The 14,973-nt window shown below is 37.3% G+C and overlaps 3 protein-coding genes across 3 annotated transcripts; 2 read left to right on the forward strand and 1 right to left on the reverse strand.

The window, feature by feature from the left end:
• Nucleotides 1-186: 186 nt before the first annotated feature.
• Nucleotides 187-5,520, reverse strand: LOC126656110 (aspartic proteinase-like protein 1). Its single transcript, XM_050350595.2, has 10 exons — nucleotides 5,108-5,520; nucleotides 3,792-3,930; nucleotides 2,513-2,754; nucleotides 2,139-2,366; nucleotides 1,890-2,028; nucleotides 1,743-1,813; nucleotides 1,533-1,632; nucleotides 944-1,004; nucleotides 750-821; nucleotides 187-656 (listed from the first exon to the last, which is right to left on the reverse strand). The coding sequence occupies exons 1-10, from the start codon at nucleotides 5,416-5,418 to the stop codon at nucleotides 412-414; spliced, it is 1,608 nt and encodes a 535-aa protein (XP_050206552.1). The 5' UTR covers nucleotides 5,419-5,520; the 3' UTR covers nucleotides 187-411.
• Nucleotides 5,521-6,413: 893 nt separating this feature from the next.
• LOC126656111 (uncharacterized) lies at nucleotides 6,414-8,747 on the forward strand. The gene is made up of 4 exons (XM_050350596.2): nucleotides 6,414-7,518; nucleotides 7,597-8,034; nucleotides 8,126-8,466; nucleotides 8,559-8,747. Exons 1-4 carry the CDS (start codon nucleotides 6,414-6,416, stop codon nucleotides 8,745-8,747), a joined length of 2,073 nt encoding a protein of 690 aa, XP_050206553.2.
• Nucleotides 7,721-11,508, forward strand: LOC126656109 (serine/threonine-protein phosphatase 7 long form homolog). Its single transcript, XM_050350594.2, has 6 exons — nucleotides 7,721-9,421; nucleotides 9,502-9,589; nucleotides 9,671-10,066; nucleotides 10,147-10,407; nucleotides 10,478-10,618; nucleotides 10,694-11,508. Exons 1-6 carry the CDS (start codon nucleotides 8,787-8,789, stop codon nucleotides 11,402-11,404), a joined length of 2,232 nt encoding a protein of 743 aa, XP_050206551.1. The 5' UTR covers nucleotides 7,721-8,786; the 3' UTR covers nucleotides 11,405-11,508.
• The last annotated feature ends 3,465 nt before the right edge of the window (nucleotides 11,509-14,973 follow it).

A 14,973-nucleotide genomic window follows, 5' to 3' on the forward strand; every position in this document is an offset into this window, starting at 1 on the left:
GTCAAACCGAACTACTCGGTCAGTTGAAAACATAACGAAAAACAATTTACCTCCAGACTAAACCAAACTAAAAAGAAAAAGGAAAAAAAGTTATAAAACCAACCGAAACAGATTTGCCAGTTTAGTTGTTTAGTTCGGTTTGATTTTTGCACAACCTATTCCGAGTGTATCACTAAAGAGAAAAAGGAGGAAAAATAGAAAGAAATATTAATTAAACACAAGGAACTGCAGTGTATCCCTACAAGTCCCAACCAACCATATGCCTATAAAGAGGCCAAAAAAACTGATGGCATTGGATATTGGGACATATCTATATATACTTTGTAATACATACACAGGATAGACTTAATTTACATATAGGAACTATATAAAGATTATGACAACTTAATATAAGTAGAAATCAGACAGTATTTACTCACACAGGCAAACTAGTTGATGAAGAAGAAGTAGCAATAGCAACATCTTCAACAAACAAAACCAAGACGGAACTAATGGGACTGAGGCAGCTGATGGTTTAGATGGAGCTCTTCCAGCAACCGCAGGTGAAACTGCGTGTCCTCCCGGAGCGCTCTGTTGCTCATTTGTTGGTAATGGGTTGATTGGTGCCCCATTAGGAGATGTAAGAGGCATCGTCTTGTCGTCACTTTGGTCTTCACCTGCATATGCAGAGGAATCTAATTGACAATCGATTTCTAACTTGAGAAAGTCAAGCTTTCGTTACACTTGTCATTCGATTATATGTTACTCACAATTAGAACGTGACCAGCCCAACTTCAAATTTTCCCTATCAAAAACCACTCGATATCCTGTCATGAAATTCTCTGCATAACATTTTTGTGTTTAGCATCAGAAACTCTTAAAGGGAGAAAGGTTATAGGGAGAGATAACAAACACTAACAAAAAGAAGTATTTTTTTTATAAAGGGATGTCATAGAATACTTACGTCCAATGGTTCCAATATCTTCCTCGGTCGGCTGAATGGCTAAACAAAATCCAATAGTTCCCTGCACCACCAAGGTTGCCACATTTAGATTTCACCCTTTTGGAGGCTGAGCAATAAGCATACGTTATAAAGCATATAATAAGTTTGCCTAAAGAATCAGAATACGCAACAAGGAAGCAATACACATCAAGTGCCACAGTATATATATTTTGTGTGCACACTTTGTGTGCTGTAGGATGCACCCTTTGTGGAGGCATTTGGGGGTTGTGGGGAGGAGAAAATATATGGGGTTATGTCGGTTACTAAAATTCAATGTGCTATATATCTTTCTATTCAAAAAGAGACCATAAAGTTGGTAAACTGTCAAAAATCCAGTTATCTCATTTTTAAGATGTAGATGTCGAAGCATTAAATCTACTTCCAAGATACTCCATTGGTTTTAAAATAACATTAAGGTTTGCCTCACCCAAAATTCAGAAGGCCCATATACACTATCTCTGTTCCTGATGATTTGCATTGGTCCATTTTTCATAATTGTAAAGAAAACAATAAGTTTCGGTCAACCGGTCAATATCAACATGAGTCTCACCTGAATGCCATAAATCATAAAAACAGGATTATGGATCACGAAGCTATTGTTCAGAGGGAAAATGAGCTTCACAGAGGGAATCTTGGCAGAGTCACGTGAACTGTTTAGAGAAACCCATTCAAATATTAGTCATGCAACTTATGCATTATAATAAGTACACTGAATGAAACAAGCAGAACTAAATTTTTTTAAAAGATATTGTATACTCACCTAGATTTGTAGCAATACTTCCATGGATATCCTTCAAAGCTGGAAATTTTAATATTCACTTGCCTATTAAACTATCAAAGTAAGACAGAAATATTAGAGAGTTTATTAAATCACTTCATAAAATGGAGTTCATCATTGAATAAGTACCTCATCAGTAATTTTTTCATATACTCCATTTGGAAGAAACGTAAACGATGTGCCAGTATCAACTAACGCTTTAATACTTGTTTGCTTAAGACAAGAACTTCCCACACAAAAGGCATCAACTCCAACAACATAAGTTGTACTGGACAATTCAGGGGTTCAAAATCATTAACATGGAAAACTTTAGCATATAAGAAAGAACGGTTGAAAAGGGGAAATGAAACAGCAGCTGCAAACATAAAGACAACATACTAGTTCCCATTTAAGGTCAAAAATGGTGTAGATTGCTGGGTACTCGGGCCTTGATCACCAAAAAATATTCTCCCAGAATCATCCTCATCAAAGCACATTGAGAAAGAGTTCCGGATCAATCCTGCTTTAGCAAGAAAACTAGGAACTGACAGTTCAGTAAATCCTAAACCCATCAGACCATCAGGTGCGACCCCATCCAAGTAACCACCAGTTTGCTTCATGCCACATCTGTATTCAAGAGAATAAAATAGTAAGAAATGAACAAACTACAAAGAGAAACAGCAAATATGTAGGGCTTTCTAATAGTACAAATAAAATCACAAAACACGTTAAGCTTGAGAAAATTAAACAGGAAATGATAGATAAAAACCCACCCAATGATCACTGGAGCCTGCACAGAATGATTTAACGGATCATCACCATTAGAAGCAAGATGCAGTATGTCCTCGACCAGCAATCCTGAAGTTGATGTGTTTTCAGTGTAGTAATTAATAGTGTAAGGGCATGGCTGCTTTGGGCTTTTGCAGTTCGGACCCAATTCACACATCTCATGGCTACAAGATAAATGCTTGCTGGAACTGGAGTGTGATGGACTATATTCATTCAGATCTCTATCCTGCATAATAGATGCCCCAAATACGAGGGAGCACCTGCCAATCAATTATTGAAAATAAGTGCTAAACCTGTTACCATATCTTAGCAGAAGATAAATCCAATGATACACCTTTTTTTAACTAAGATAGAAAAACAATTTATCAAAAGGCAGATCTAGCCGTGATCATTAGAAGATAACAAAAAACTAATATTTCTTTCTCTTCCGCTTTAATTTGCCAACAGTTTAGTGGCTATAGCATTTAAAACAGATAAGAAACTGTAAAACCTCCTTTATCCAGTAGCTCGGGTGCACAAGCAATCACAAAGACCAAATTTACAAATAGGTACAGTGCATGTAATATCTAAGATCAACAATTGACACATGAAACTGCTTGAATAAACAAAAAAGTCATAAAGGATTCTCCATGAGTTCTTAAGTTAAGAGAAACAATCATGAGGTCAAATAAATCATTTAGAGAAATTAAAAACTATCAAATCACAAACCAAGAGAAAAAGCAAAACAAAAAGAAATTAGCATGGACGTGAACTTGATTCAACAAGCTCAAAAAACATTTTTCATATAGCATGAAGAAGTAGCATAATTGAAAAACCTTTACCAGCAGATTAGTTTATGGTAATAGTTACAGAAAACCAATGACCACCCTCACTGGCTCTCCAAAAACGCTTCTACAGTTCATCATTCTCATTCCTCTTTTCCCCATCATTCATGTGAAATATAGAAGCTACTTAAAATTGGGGAGAAAAACACAGAGAATTATTATTGAGCATTGCAAAAGAAAATAAGAAACAGACAACTATTATTTATGCACTAGATAAAGAGAATGACTTAAGCTATGATAATGAACTAAACTACAAAACCTCTCAAGTTACAACTTACAATCACCAATTCATGCACATATCGTTTTACTTGCATAGGCCAAAATATTGGAAAATGTAAAGCATAGAAGCACAATTAAAGTACAACGAGGAGCATAAATATACAGATGGAGACGATGAACTGCTATAAGAAACAACATGTAGACATAAAAAAATGCGTACCAGAGTATTATAGTAACTTGCTGATAGAGGGGCACACTGCAGGCAATTACAAGGCACCCAAAGTAGATCACTCCCAGCATCCAGTGCAACAAGAAATGAAACATGAGGTGTTCCTATATCAATCCAGGTATAATGCAACCTAGGAATTCAAAAAATAAAAGAAAATGAGATAACAAAATGCAAAAGAATTATAGAACCACAATAATAGATAGACTGAGAATTTAGTTAACACAATTTAATAACATAGTATGTCATGCAAGCTTCATAGTAATAAAAAGTGGAGGCAGAGATAGCAATATAGCAAAAATAGATGTTACCAGTATACAGCCTCAGTCAGCCTCAGTCATACCCTGCTCACTTATATAACTAATGTCATATTCCTTTTTTTTTATTGGCAAAAATAGGGTTGAGCAAAGACCGAAGCAAACCATTAATCCGAAGCTGACCACTTAGTTCGGTTAAAATGGTTAAAAAGGATTGGTTTCAATATGAATGAATAGCCAGTTTAGTTTCTAAATTTAGTTTTGATTTTTACTATTTATTAGCCAAACCGACCATAAATTAAACTTATAATAATATTATTTTAGTTAATTTATACATGTATATATTTATACGTCTATCATGTGTATATATACACAACCTAAATCAAAGTGATAGTGATCTGGAATTTAATATACACATTTAGTCTGATTTATACTTCATCCCTTATACTTATAGAAGGGTCAAGTTATAGATTTTATGAAACCGAGCCATACTCTCACTGGCAAAGCCACATGAAGAATATGGTGGTCAATTGACCACCTTCTAAAATTCTTTTACATTAAAATCTTATACCAATTAGTCGAAATCACAATGTTTGACTCATTTTTAATATATTGACCGTCTTATTCTTTTAAACTAAATTATAAAACTTTTACCCTTTCAAATAGTTCCTGGCTTCCCCCCTGTACTACTACTACTCACCCTTGGGCAAAAACATGTAATTAACCATTTTTTATTTTCCTTTAGTAAATTTTAACAGATAACACGAGTATCATGAGCCATAATCACAAAGGCAGAGTCTTTCTATTGCAGAACAGTTTTATCATGAATTCACAATGAATAGTGTCTAAATTAAAGATTGACCTAACATAATACTAGTCAAACTATAGAATAAAAGGGGGCAATATAGATAGCAAAAATCAATAAAACAAAGTCAACATCAGAATCTAATCTAGTCTAATCTAATTTAATAATAACAAAAAACAAACAGAAATATTAATAATAATGCAAAAAAGAAAAAAAAGGAAAGAAATCAAAAAATTGATTAAAAGTACCATCCAAAGTCATTGCCTAACGACATCGTTCTACTGCCTTGAGAAGGGAAAAGGAAGTTATAATGAGGTCCAAGTCGCAATTTCTGTCTCTGAAAATCACTGTTAAACAGCATCTCGTAATACTCCAAGCTTTTCTTCACCGGCCAGCTCACATTTTTTGAAGAAGAAACCCTAATTGCTCTCACTTCGTCGGAGAATCGGTGAATCAGACGGGAAGAGAACGTAATCTCTGCTTCTTGTAGGCTCTCCTGAGCAAAATGAGAGAGAAGAAGAGTCGCCATTACTAAAATATAACGAGACGGAGCCGCCATGGCGAGTGGAAAGATCTAGGGTTTGAGTTGCAGGGAATGATTAGGGTTGGTGTGGTGAGGAGTAGAGTGGGGGAGTGTTAATGGGGTTTTTGACAAAAAAGTTCCCCCTTGATAGGGGAAATTCGAATTTTGTGCCCCAGAACACAAAAATTATATTTTTGTGTCTGGGGCCCACGCTGCCCGCAAACAGCCATTGCGGGCAGCAATATTGCCCGCAATGGCTGTTTGCGGGCCAGTAAATCACCCTGATTAAGGGTGATTAACTGGCCCGCAAACAGCCATTGCGGGCCAGTAATGAAATTCCCTGCCACATGGCAGGGAATTTAATGTCGCCCGCAATGGCTGTTTGCGGGCGACATCCCCTATATAAAGGGGTGTGTGGTGAATTATTTCACCACACTTACACTACAAACATAATAAAAATAAATGGCTTTAGATTAGTTTCGGCGGATTTGGAGTAATTTGGCGGATTTGGAGTAATTTGGCGGTTAATTTTTGGAGCTTAATCGGATTATTTTGGAGCTTAATATTTTATTATTATTATTTTGCGAGGACTACAAGAGGTAAGTCCGTATTACTTTTTACTTTTTATAGCTAATTTTTTTAATAAATAATAAATGTGTATTGTTAGATTTAGAATAATAAATGTGTATTGTTAGATTTAGAATTTAGTTAATATTAGATTTAAAATTTATATTATTAAATTTAGAATTAGAATATTAAAACGATTTGTATGAATATAAAACACAAAAATATTATAGAATGAACATTACTCATAAATATTTGATATAATATATAATAGTTTGGTTAAAATGTGGACGATTTGCTAAATAGTTAAATAAAGTAATTTAAATTTTTAAATAAACTGTTTATAAATTGTTAAAAATATTACTTTATAAATATATATGTAGAAATTACTTTAATATTAATTAAGCCTAGAAATGTACATTTGTAGAAATTACTTTAATATTAATTTATTACGCATGTTTGTAGTAATGGCGTCAAACAATATATTATTTGTGATATGGTGTGATGGTAGCATCATAAACTCCCCTCGTGGAGTTCAATATTTGGGGGGTAGATATGTTCATGTGCCGATTAATGGAAGAATAAATTTTGGGGAGTTGGCCGAAATCTGTAGAACGGCAGTATCTACTAGTGTAAGCCCTCCGGAGGTGACGAAAATTTATTTTCGGCTACCTCATGTTGAAAGGTACGAGATATGTTCATACTCGTTGTTCGAAGTGCAAGATGACCAACACGTATTTGCGATTCTGAACCAGACAGCTCGGATGCCGACGTTGAACGTGTTAGAGTTCTACGTGGAGTATCATATTTTGGCTTCTAATGAAACTTCGATGCAACTAGATTTATGTTCTAGTGAGTCTGAGAGAGGCAGTGTGGAAGAGGAAGAAGATGAGCACTATGATAGTGAGGAAGAGGATATGGAGGATATTTTAATCGCTGAACAACCAAGTAATATTACACATTACCAGTCTCGACTTCCGCAACACATACGATGTGTCGATCTCAGTGACTTTGATGTGGACGAGACATGGGAAGCGCCGAACATTGAATGGCAGCGGGGGATGGAATTTCAAACCGGGATGATTTTCTCGAGTCGATTGGCTGTGCGAACATGTGCCATTACTTATTCGGTTGATAATGGACGAGAGTTTAAGAGTCGCCGGACAACAAAAACAACACTGGTCCTAGTTTGCAAGCATCGAGAAATGTGCGATTGGTGGCTGCGGGCCACCCTGCTTCAGAAAACCAACACATGGACGTTGACGAAATATATAGGGCCACACAAATGCGATATGCTAGCGTCAACTCGTAACCACAGAAATTTTGGAATTATTCAAATTGCCGATTTTATTAAGACTCAAGTGTTGGGGCAGCGTGATATTCGGATTAAGACGCTTATGGCAGGGATTTTAGAATCCTTAGGACTGGACCTTCCATATAAGCGGGTATGGTATGCAAAAGAGAGAGCAATTAGCAGCGTCTATGGGGACTGGGAATATAACTACACGCAAATCACGAAATTCATGGATAATGTGGTCGAAGTGAATCCTGGATCCTTTTGGCATGGTGAAGGTATGAAAATAAATCACTTTTGTAATTTAATATGTAATTAAATTTACATTATATCCTAACTATATCCATTTTAAACAGGCCGACTAACTGATTGCGGTGGGGTGCAATGTAGAATTTTCAAGCGAATGTTTTGGACCTTCTTTCCGATGGTTGACGGATTTCCATTTTGCAAACCAGTTTTATTCATCGACGGGACGCACCTATATGGTAAATACAAATTGCATATGTTGATAGCGTCGGCGGTAGATGGCAACAACCACATAATGCCAGTGGCGTTTGCAATAGTTGAGTCCGAATCTAGTGAGAGTTTTGAATATTTTTTGAATCATCTTGGAGATCAAGTCATTCGCGACCGAAAGGTGGCCATTGTATCAGATCGTGCTCCCGGATTAATATCGGTTTTGAAGCGTCCGGAATGGGAAGGGATTGATCATTTTTTCTGTATTCGGCATTTAATGGCTAATTTCCACACTCATATCAGAAATAATGATATGAAGTTGCTGGCTGAGAAAGCAGGTATTTTGCTGTCACTCGTCAACATTTCTGGTTATTGAACCAAAAAAGAGTATAATTTTTGCATTAACAAATACCTCAAATTAACGTGTAGGTCGTACTTTTCAAGAGAAAAAGTACAAGCGATACATGGCCACTATGGCAATAAGATCTCCGGCGGGGTATGCTTATTTGACCGATGAGAGATATCTTAAGAAAGAACAGTGGGCTTTGTGTTGGGACATTAAGGCGCAAAGGAACGGTGTAATGACGACGAACTACGCCGAGTCCATTAATGCAACTCTAAAGAATGTAAGGGGGCTTCCAATCACAGCGATGATAGAGGCTATCTTTGACAGACTCAGCGATATGTTCGTCAAGCGTTGGGAAATGTATAAAGGGATAATCGCCAAAGGCGTCATGTTCACTCCGATCTGCAACACGCATCTGAAAAATGCAACATTAAAGGCCCGCACACATAAACTCAAGAAATATAACCCGGACACCCTGACTTATCGAGTGATTACCAAGAAAGACAATTTTCGAAGAAAGGGAGGAAATATTCAGAAGGTCAACCTTCAAATGATGAAGTGCACGTGCGGGAAGTTCCAACACCGCCAGATCCCTTGCTCCCATGCCATGGCAGTCATTCAACAAGAAAAGTTAAACCCTCACAACTACGTAGGGTGGCGGTACCAAACCAAGAATGCCATACAAGCATGGAATACTCAATTTAATCAATTACCTACCGACGAGCACTGGGACCATTCATTACTATGCGGCAATACACCGTAGACATGACTCTGGTGACTGCATTAGTTGAGCGGTGGAGGCCGGAGACCCACACTTTTATGTTTCCTGAGGGGGAGTGCACAATAACCCTTCAGGACATAGCGATCTTGACGGGACTCCCCATAAATGGGGCTGCTGTTACCGGACCGACTATCAGAGGTTGGAGCAGTGTTACTCGCCGACTGCTTGGGAGAGATATGGTAGGGAGTAGAAATTGTCAGGGATCCTTTGTTACCACTAGTTGGCTAGTCGATGAGTTTGATAGCTTCACACGGATACCTGATGCGGCTTCAGATGAGCAGATCGACTGGGCAGTTCGGGCGTACTTGTTGTTCCATCTACACGCCTGGTGTTTTTCCGACACGAACAGCGGGCAGATCGGACTGAGGATTCTTCCACATCTGGAGGACTTGACGGCATTAGGGAGCATTAGTTGGGGTTCAGCGGCGCTCGCACACCTTTACCGCGAGATGTGCTTGTGTACTATGGTTTCGCAGAATAGGCGAAACATCGGGGGGCCGCTTTGGATTCTTCAGCTATGGGCATTCGAGCGCCTTAGACCATTCAGACCGAGGTTGAGATACCCGGCCATCACACCGCACTTACCGTTGGGTGACAGGTACATCATTTTATTAATACTTACATGAACAATTATTAGTAATTTTTATTTTTTTTATTAAAAATGTTGTACTTGCGCAGATGGGCGGGTCCGCTAGATTTTCGACGGGTTCTTCATCGCAATCTGGATGCCATGAGATTAGCACTAGATGTATTACGTTACTCGGATGTGAGTTATTTTGGAAACCTTTATTTTATAGTTATCAATTTGCACAACAACATTGCTAAAGTCTTTATTTTATAAATGCAGATCGATTGGCAACCATACACCGAGGATGTTATCAGCCAGCTACATCCTTATTTTTTGGATGGTGCTCAGTTCTGGCGTGCTCGCGTGCCACTGATTTACTATCATATTATCGAGTGGCACCAGCCGGATAGGGTGATGGCGCAGTTTGGTTTGCTTCAGCCTATACCTGAACCACCTTCCCAGCTCCACATCCACCACACTGTCCAGTTTCGGGGGAGCTCAAGCTTCCAAAACACTTTTAGAGAGTATGTCGCGATTTGGGACTCCAGGGAACTGTATGTGGTCCAAGGCCCGTTGCTGGACCATCCGCCCCACTTCCATTCAGAGTACATGGAGTGGTACAGACGCATCAGTAGGAGATGGATTACCCATCACGGAGCAGAGACTGGATCAGCTGTATGTAATCTACATAATTCTAATTTAAATTTTCTTTTATTCAATATGCTAACTGACTTTCTATTTTAATTTTTTTTCAGCGTGATGCCATGGAGAGGATTCGCTTACAGTCAGAGGCAGGGTCAAGTATTGGTACTTACGCTCGTAGTCACCAGTTAGGCACCATGGAGGACCGGAGGGACACACAGTGGCCACCCCCAGAGCCTGCTGTTCTGCCACAGCCCTTGCCTCATATAGATCCCCCGACGGTCGACGTACAGCGTATACGAGGTCGTCGTCGGGATAGAGCCAGACCTCACGAGGCGACGCGCGAGATGGCAGAGAACCCTATGCCACCCCCAGTACGTTTTAATCTAAAATTTTTTTATTGAATATTAAATCAATAATTCTAATAAACAATTTGTTTTTTAGGTCGACTTTCACGGGGATACTGAGGATTTCGTCCGACAGTATTACGGGTCTACGACGTATTATGGGAGTACCTCAGCGCAGACACAGTGCCCACCAGCTGCATCATTTTCGGTACCACCTACGGACCCTCTCCCGGCACAGGTACGTTTCAATCTCAATTTAAATATTTTCCAAATTAATATCAATTATAATAATTATTAATTTCTTTTCTTTCAGCATGATTTCTTTGGGGATACCGAGCACTTCATTCGCCGCTATCCAGCTTCGTCTTTTACGGTACCGCCTGCGTCTGTACCCTATGTAGGCCCGTCATTTGGGGAGGCAGAGTACATCACGCCGCTGGCCACTCCTCCTCCACAGTTCTCACAGCATCCGGCTTCTGCTTTTACCCCGTTCCAGGCGACTCAGACGGCGCAGACACCTCCTCCTCAGACACCTACGTATTTGCCGACCGTTCCTGTATTTGACGATTCTTGGAACTTTAGCTCCCTGACCACTCCTCCCTCACAGCGGTCCCGACTTATGGAGGGGGGCTACATTCCGATGCTGCCAGGTCAAGATCCGGGCTCCTCTTCTCGCCCGACTCAGAGTCCCTCCCAGATGCATTTTTCTCTGGATGATCCTTGGATCAACAATTTGGTTCAGGACCCACAGCCGTTTTGTGACTTCCAAGGAATGCAGGCTCCTTCTTTTTCTCTGGGATTAGGGTTAGACCCCTCCTCACAGGCTCCTGCTCCTGATGTGGATGATGATGACGAGATTGAGGATGTGGCCAGTCCAGTCGCCGATAGTGGAGAGAGAAGCTCCGGACCAGATGGAAGACGTTACCGCCGTTTGACTGATAGTCAGACGAGTCGACGTGTTAACAGGGGTTACGACATGAGGACACGCTTACGGAGTCCTGATAGATCAGACTTTACTGAGTAGTTTTGTTATTTTTGTACAATTTTTTATTTTTGCATTATTAATTTATTTACGGTTACTTTTAATTGTGTTGTATGGTTTTTATATATTTATGTATAATTTCTTTATTAATTTATTTTTATCGCTTAAATATTACTCGGAAAAACGCTCGATTCCTTTTAAATATCGAAATTGTAGATAATTTTTATTTATAATATTTCAATTTTTAGTTGTGAATTTTTTTTTTAAAAATTAAAAATAAAATAATTTGTTTTTTTTTTAAATTCTGCTGCCAATGATTGGGGAGAGAATCTCCCCAATCATTGGCTGCTTAAGAAGCCCGCAATTAGCCATTGCGGGCTGCTTAAGCACTTAATCCAGCTGTTAATCAGCTGGATTAAGTGGCCCGCAAACAGCCATTGCGGGCCAGTTTTCTGCCCGCAATGGCTGTTTGCGGGCAGCGTGGGCCCCAGGCACAAAAATGTAATTTTTGTGTTCTGGGGCACAAAACCAGATATATTAATTTGGGAGGGGCACTTTTTTGTCAAAAACCCGTGTTAATGGAAGTCGACTGAGGAGAGCTATCGGCGGATGTTTCTACTTTCCACGTGTCATTGCCCGTTTTCTTTGTCTTCTCGGTATAGTCAATTTAAGTCTATACTTTTTAAGCAAGTTACTCTAACTCCCCTCACATTTGTCATAATTTACAATTTGTTATCCTTATTTATAAATTAAACAATTTGATATTTCAGTTTTTATTTTATAAACTATAAGGCTATTATTTTCGTTTCGTTAATAATTTAAAATTTACTTTCAACCGATTTGCTACCTCAATTTCAATTATATACACAATTTGGTTCTGTCACGACCCAAATTATTAAGTTGAGACCGGCAGTAGGGAATGTGTCTCTGAAACCTGTAGAAAGCCTAAAACCACTATAAGCTTTCCGTGATCTAAACAGATAAACAATCATATAAAACATTTTCAGAAAAACTTTTCAAAAGATATGATTTCAAACATCTGTTAACATTCTGAAAATTATAAATAAAAACTAGGGTCTTATAATGCAATACCACATCAAGCATTGTCATGTTTCGCACATCAAAAACAAACGGTTTAAGAGCAGATAAACCATACTAGTTTACAAAATATCAGAGTATAGGTACTACATAAAATCGTTTGACCATATAGACATCTACGACTAGACTACTGCAGCGCTAACGATCGAAACCTTCTTTGTACGTACTTCTAAACACAGACTTCTGAAGCAAGGATAGAAGTCTGTCACGTTAAAAGAATATTTACCTGAAAGTGGTTAAAACAATAGGGTCAGCCAAAACTGAGTAAGTTCATAGTTTACAAGTGAGTATTTTATAAAACAAAACAATGATAATGCTATAATTCATTCATTTATATGCATCCGAATATAACTTTTGATTGAAACTCTAATCATCGATTCATTGAATCTTCTTTGTAATCAAAACGGTTAACTTAATATTGATAGTAGGTTATGAGGTAGTTCAACCAAGTCAACCAATACCATATAGTATAGTCCCGGGATAGTTCAACCAAGGTGACTAGTACCATCACTCAAATCCCACGATCGATATGAGTCCCGGGATAGTTCAACCCAGGTGACTCATTAGATACAGGTCGCGGAATAGTTCCACCAAAATGACATTGTATCTAAACACACAAAAAATGTCTCTGACATCAAACGAAGAAGCATATAGCTTGAACTTAACTAGTGATCACGTAGTTTCTATTGCCGTCCAATAGGAAAGCATGTTTCATCCGATCTATACTAGTTTCAAGATAATAATGCGTGCATTTCATATAAAGCATTTTTGATAATAAATCATGCTATTCACATACTCAGAATCAACATTGTAAGCGTACTGTTCGACCAATATTATGAAGGCTAATGTTAGAATTTTAAAATCAATTGCTCAATTCATATAAAAACACTTTGCAGTTTAGAAAGCAATGCACTTTTAATGCATCAAATGTAAACACATATAAACTCACTGCTTGTTATTCCAAAAACTTTGATCACACGACACCCGTCAAGTTTCACGAACTCTTTATCCGGTAGCTGGTTGCCTCGCCTGATCTAGGAAACAAACAAACATAACTCGAGTAAGAATCTAACTCTATATATAGTCTAGACTCGAGATATAACATATACATAACTCGTCGAGCTCTAATCGTGTCTAATCTCATTACATTCCATCTTTGTTTATCGATCATTGATACTAACTCTATACGGCTTTAGGTTTACGACTTAAACCTTAAACCTAAACGTCTAACTTCGTATATCAAAACTCTAATCATACTCTTCATGTTCTATGTCCAAATTCCATTTAATTGAAGTATGTTAACTTCAACAACTCAAAACACTAAGCATTGAACTTCGGAACATTAAAACGGCACAAATGATCGAAAAATGGCTCGGAATTGGTCCTGGCACGACGTGAGAGTCTTCCTCACGTCGTGAGGATTGCCTCACATCGTGAGGATGTCCCTCACGTCGTGAGGGCACACTCTCACGTCATGAGAGGTGTTCTCACTTCTTGAAAAGCGAATTAATAAATTATTGTCTTTCTCTTATTTATAGATTTTTTAAATAAATTATTGTAAATCTATGATTTTTTTGTTAAAAAAATTGTTCTATTACTCATATAATTGTTTTGTCTTTCTCTTATTAATAAATTTGTTTATTTATTTATTGCTACTGATTTTGTAAAGAACGAACTGATTTATGGCGTATTTGGAGTGATTTTATAATGTATTTACATTATAATGTGTTTTTGGTGTATTTATAGTGTATTTATGATGTTTTTCAGTATATTCATATTTTTTGGTGTATTTCTTCCGTTTTTTAGTATATCTATAGTGTATTTGTAATGTTTTTATGGTATGCATCATAAAAACACTACAAAAATACCATAAATATACTATGTATACACTATAAAAACACCATAATTTTACTAAAAAAATACACAATAGATACACTATAATATACCATAATTACACTAAAAAACAATAAAAAAAATAAAAAAAATACCAAAAAAATTATAAAAAGGAGAATAAATTATTAAAAAGTGAAATAAAATTGTAAAATTAAAAAAAAAAGTATTTTTTGTAAAAATAAAAATAGAAAAGTAAAGACAAAAAAAATAATGTAAAGTTGTATTAAATCAGAAAATAGTGTAGTGTAGGAAATTAGCACAACTATATATTAAGCGTTTTTTTTAATGAGATGAGCTGTCAGAATTTAACTGATAGGGTGCAAATGTAAATATTTCATATTTTACGGCACACGCGTAAGAAATAGGTTTGATTAGCATTTGCGTAAAGTAGGCAATATTTTTAAATACTTTTCTAGATGTTCCTAGAAATTAAGAAGGAAACTCACCAAACACTTTGTTAAAACTTTTTGAAAAACAAAATTTAAAAGTTTTATCAAAAAGCTGAACCAAACACCTCCTAAATATACTCACTTGCATTTTTACATGAATATTTATTTAGGATTACAATCCGCGAAAACATGAAAAGTTAAATTAGATTTATTTATATCAACCATTACAAA

Source organism: Mercurialis annua, linkage group LG7 (assembly GCF_937616625.2).
Source record: "Mercurialis annua linkage group LG7, ddMerAnnu1.2, whole genome shotgun sequence".
Lineage (NCBI taxonomy): Eukaryota > Viridiplantae > Streptophyta > Magnoliopsida > Malpighiales > Euphorbiaceae > Mercurialis > Mercurialis annua.

What these genes read in the sequence shown, in the direction of transcription:
- LOC126656109 (XM_050350594.2), top strand. Translation starts at nt 8,787, where the DNA reads ATGCGGCAATACACCGTAGACATGACTCTGGTGACTGCATTAGTTGAG. An exon ending in ATGTATTACGTTACTCGGAT is followed by an intron (nt 9,590 to 9,670) that starts GTGAGTTATTTT and finishes TTATAAATGCAG; the next exon opens with ATCGATTGGCAACCATACAC. An exon ending in CGGACCCTCTCCCGGCACAG is followed by an intron (nt 10,619 to 10,693) that starts GTACGTTTCAAT and finishes CTTTTCTTTCAG; the next exon opens with CATGATTTCTTTGGGGATAC.
- LOC126656111 (XM_050350596.2), top strand. Translation starts at nt 6,414, where the DNA reads ATGGCGTCAAACAATATATTATTTGTGATATGGTGTGATGGTAGCATC. An exon ending in ATCCTTTTGGCATGGTGAAG is followed by an intron (nt 7,519 to 7,596) that starts GTATGAAAATAA and finishes CATTTTAAACAG; the next exon opens with GCCGACTAACTGATTGCGGT. An exon ending in GCAACACGCATCTGAAAAAT is followed by an intron (nt 8,467 to 8,558) that starts GCAACATTAAAG and finishes CAATTTTCGAAG; the next exon opens with AAAGGGAGGAAATATTCAGA.
- LOC126656110 (XM_050350595.2), bottom strand. Translation starts at nt 5,418, where the DNA reads ATGGCGGCTCCGTCTCGTTATATTTTAGTAATGGCGACTCTTCTTCTC. An exon ending in TTGACCTTAAATGGGAACTA is followed by an intron (nt 2,029 to 2,138) that starts GTATGTTGTCTT and finishes TGAATTGTCCAG; the next exon opens with TACAACTTATGTTGTTGGAG. An exon ending in AAGTATTGCTACAAATCTAG is followed by an intron (nt 1,633 to 1,742) that starts GTGAGTATACAA and finishes TTCTCTAAACAG; the next exon opens with TTCACGTGACTCTGCCAAGA.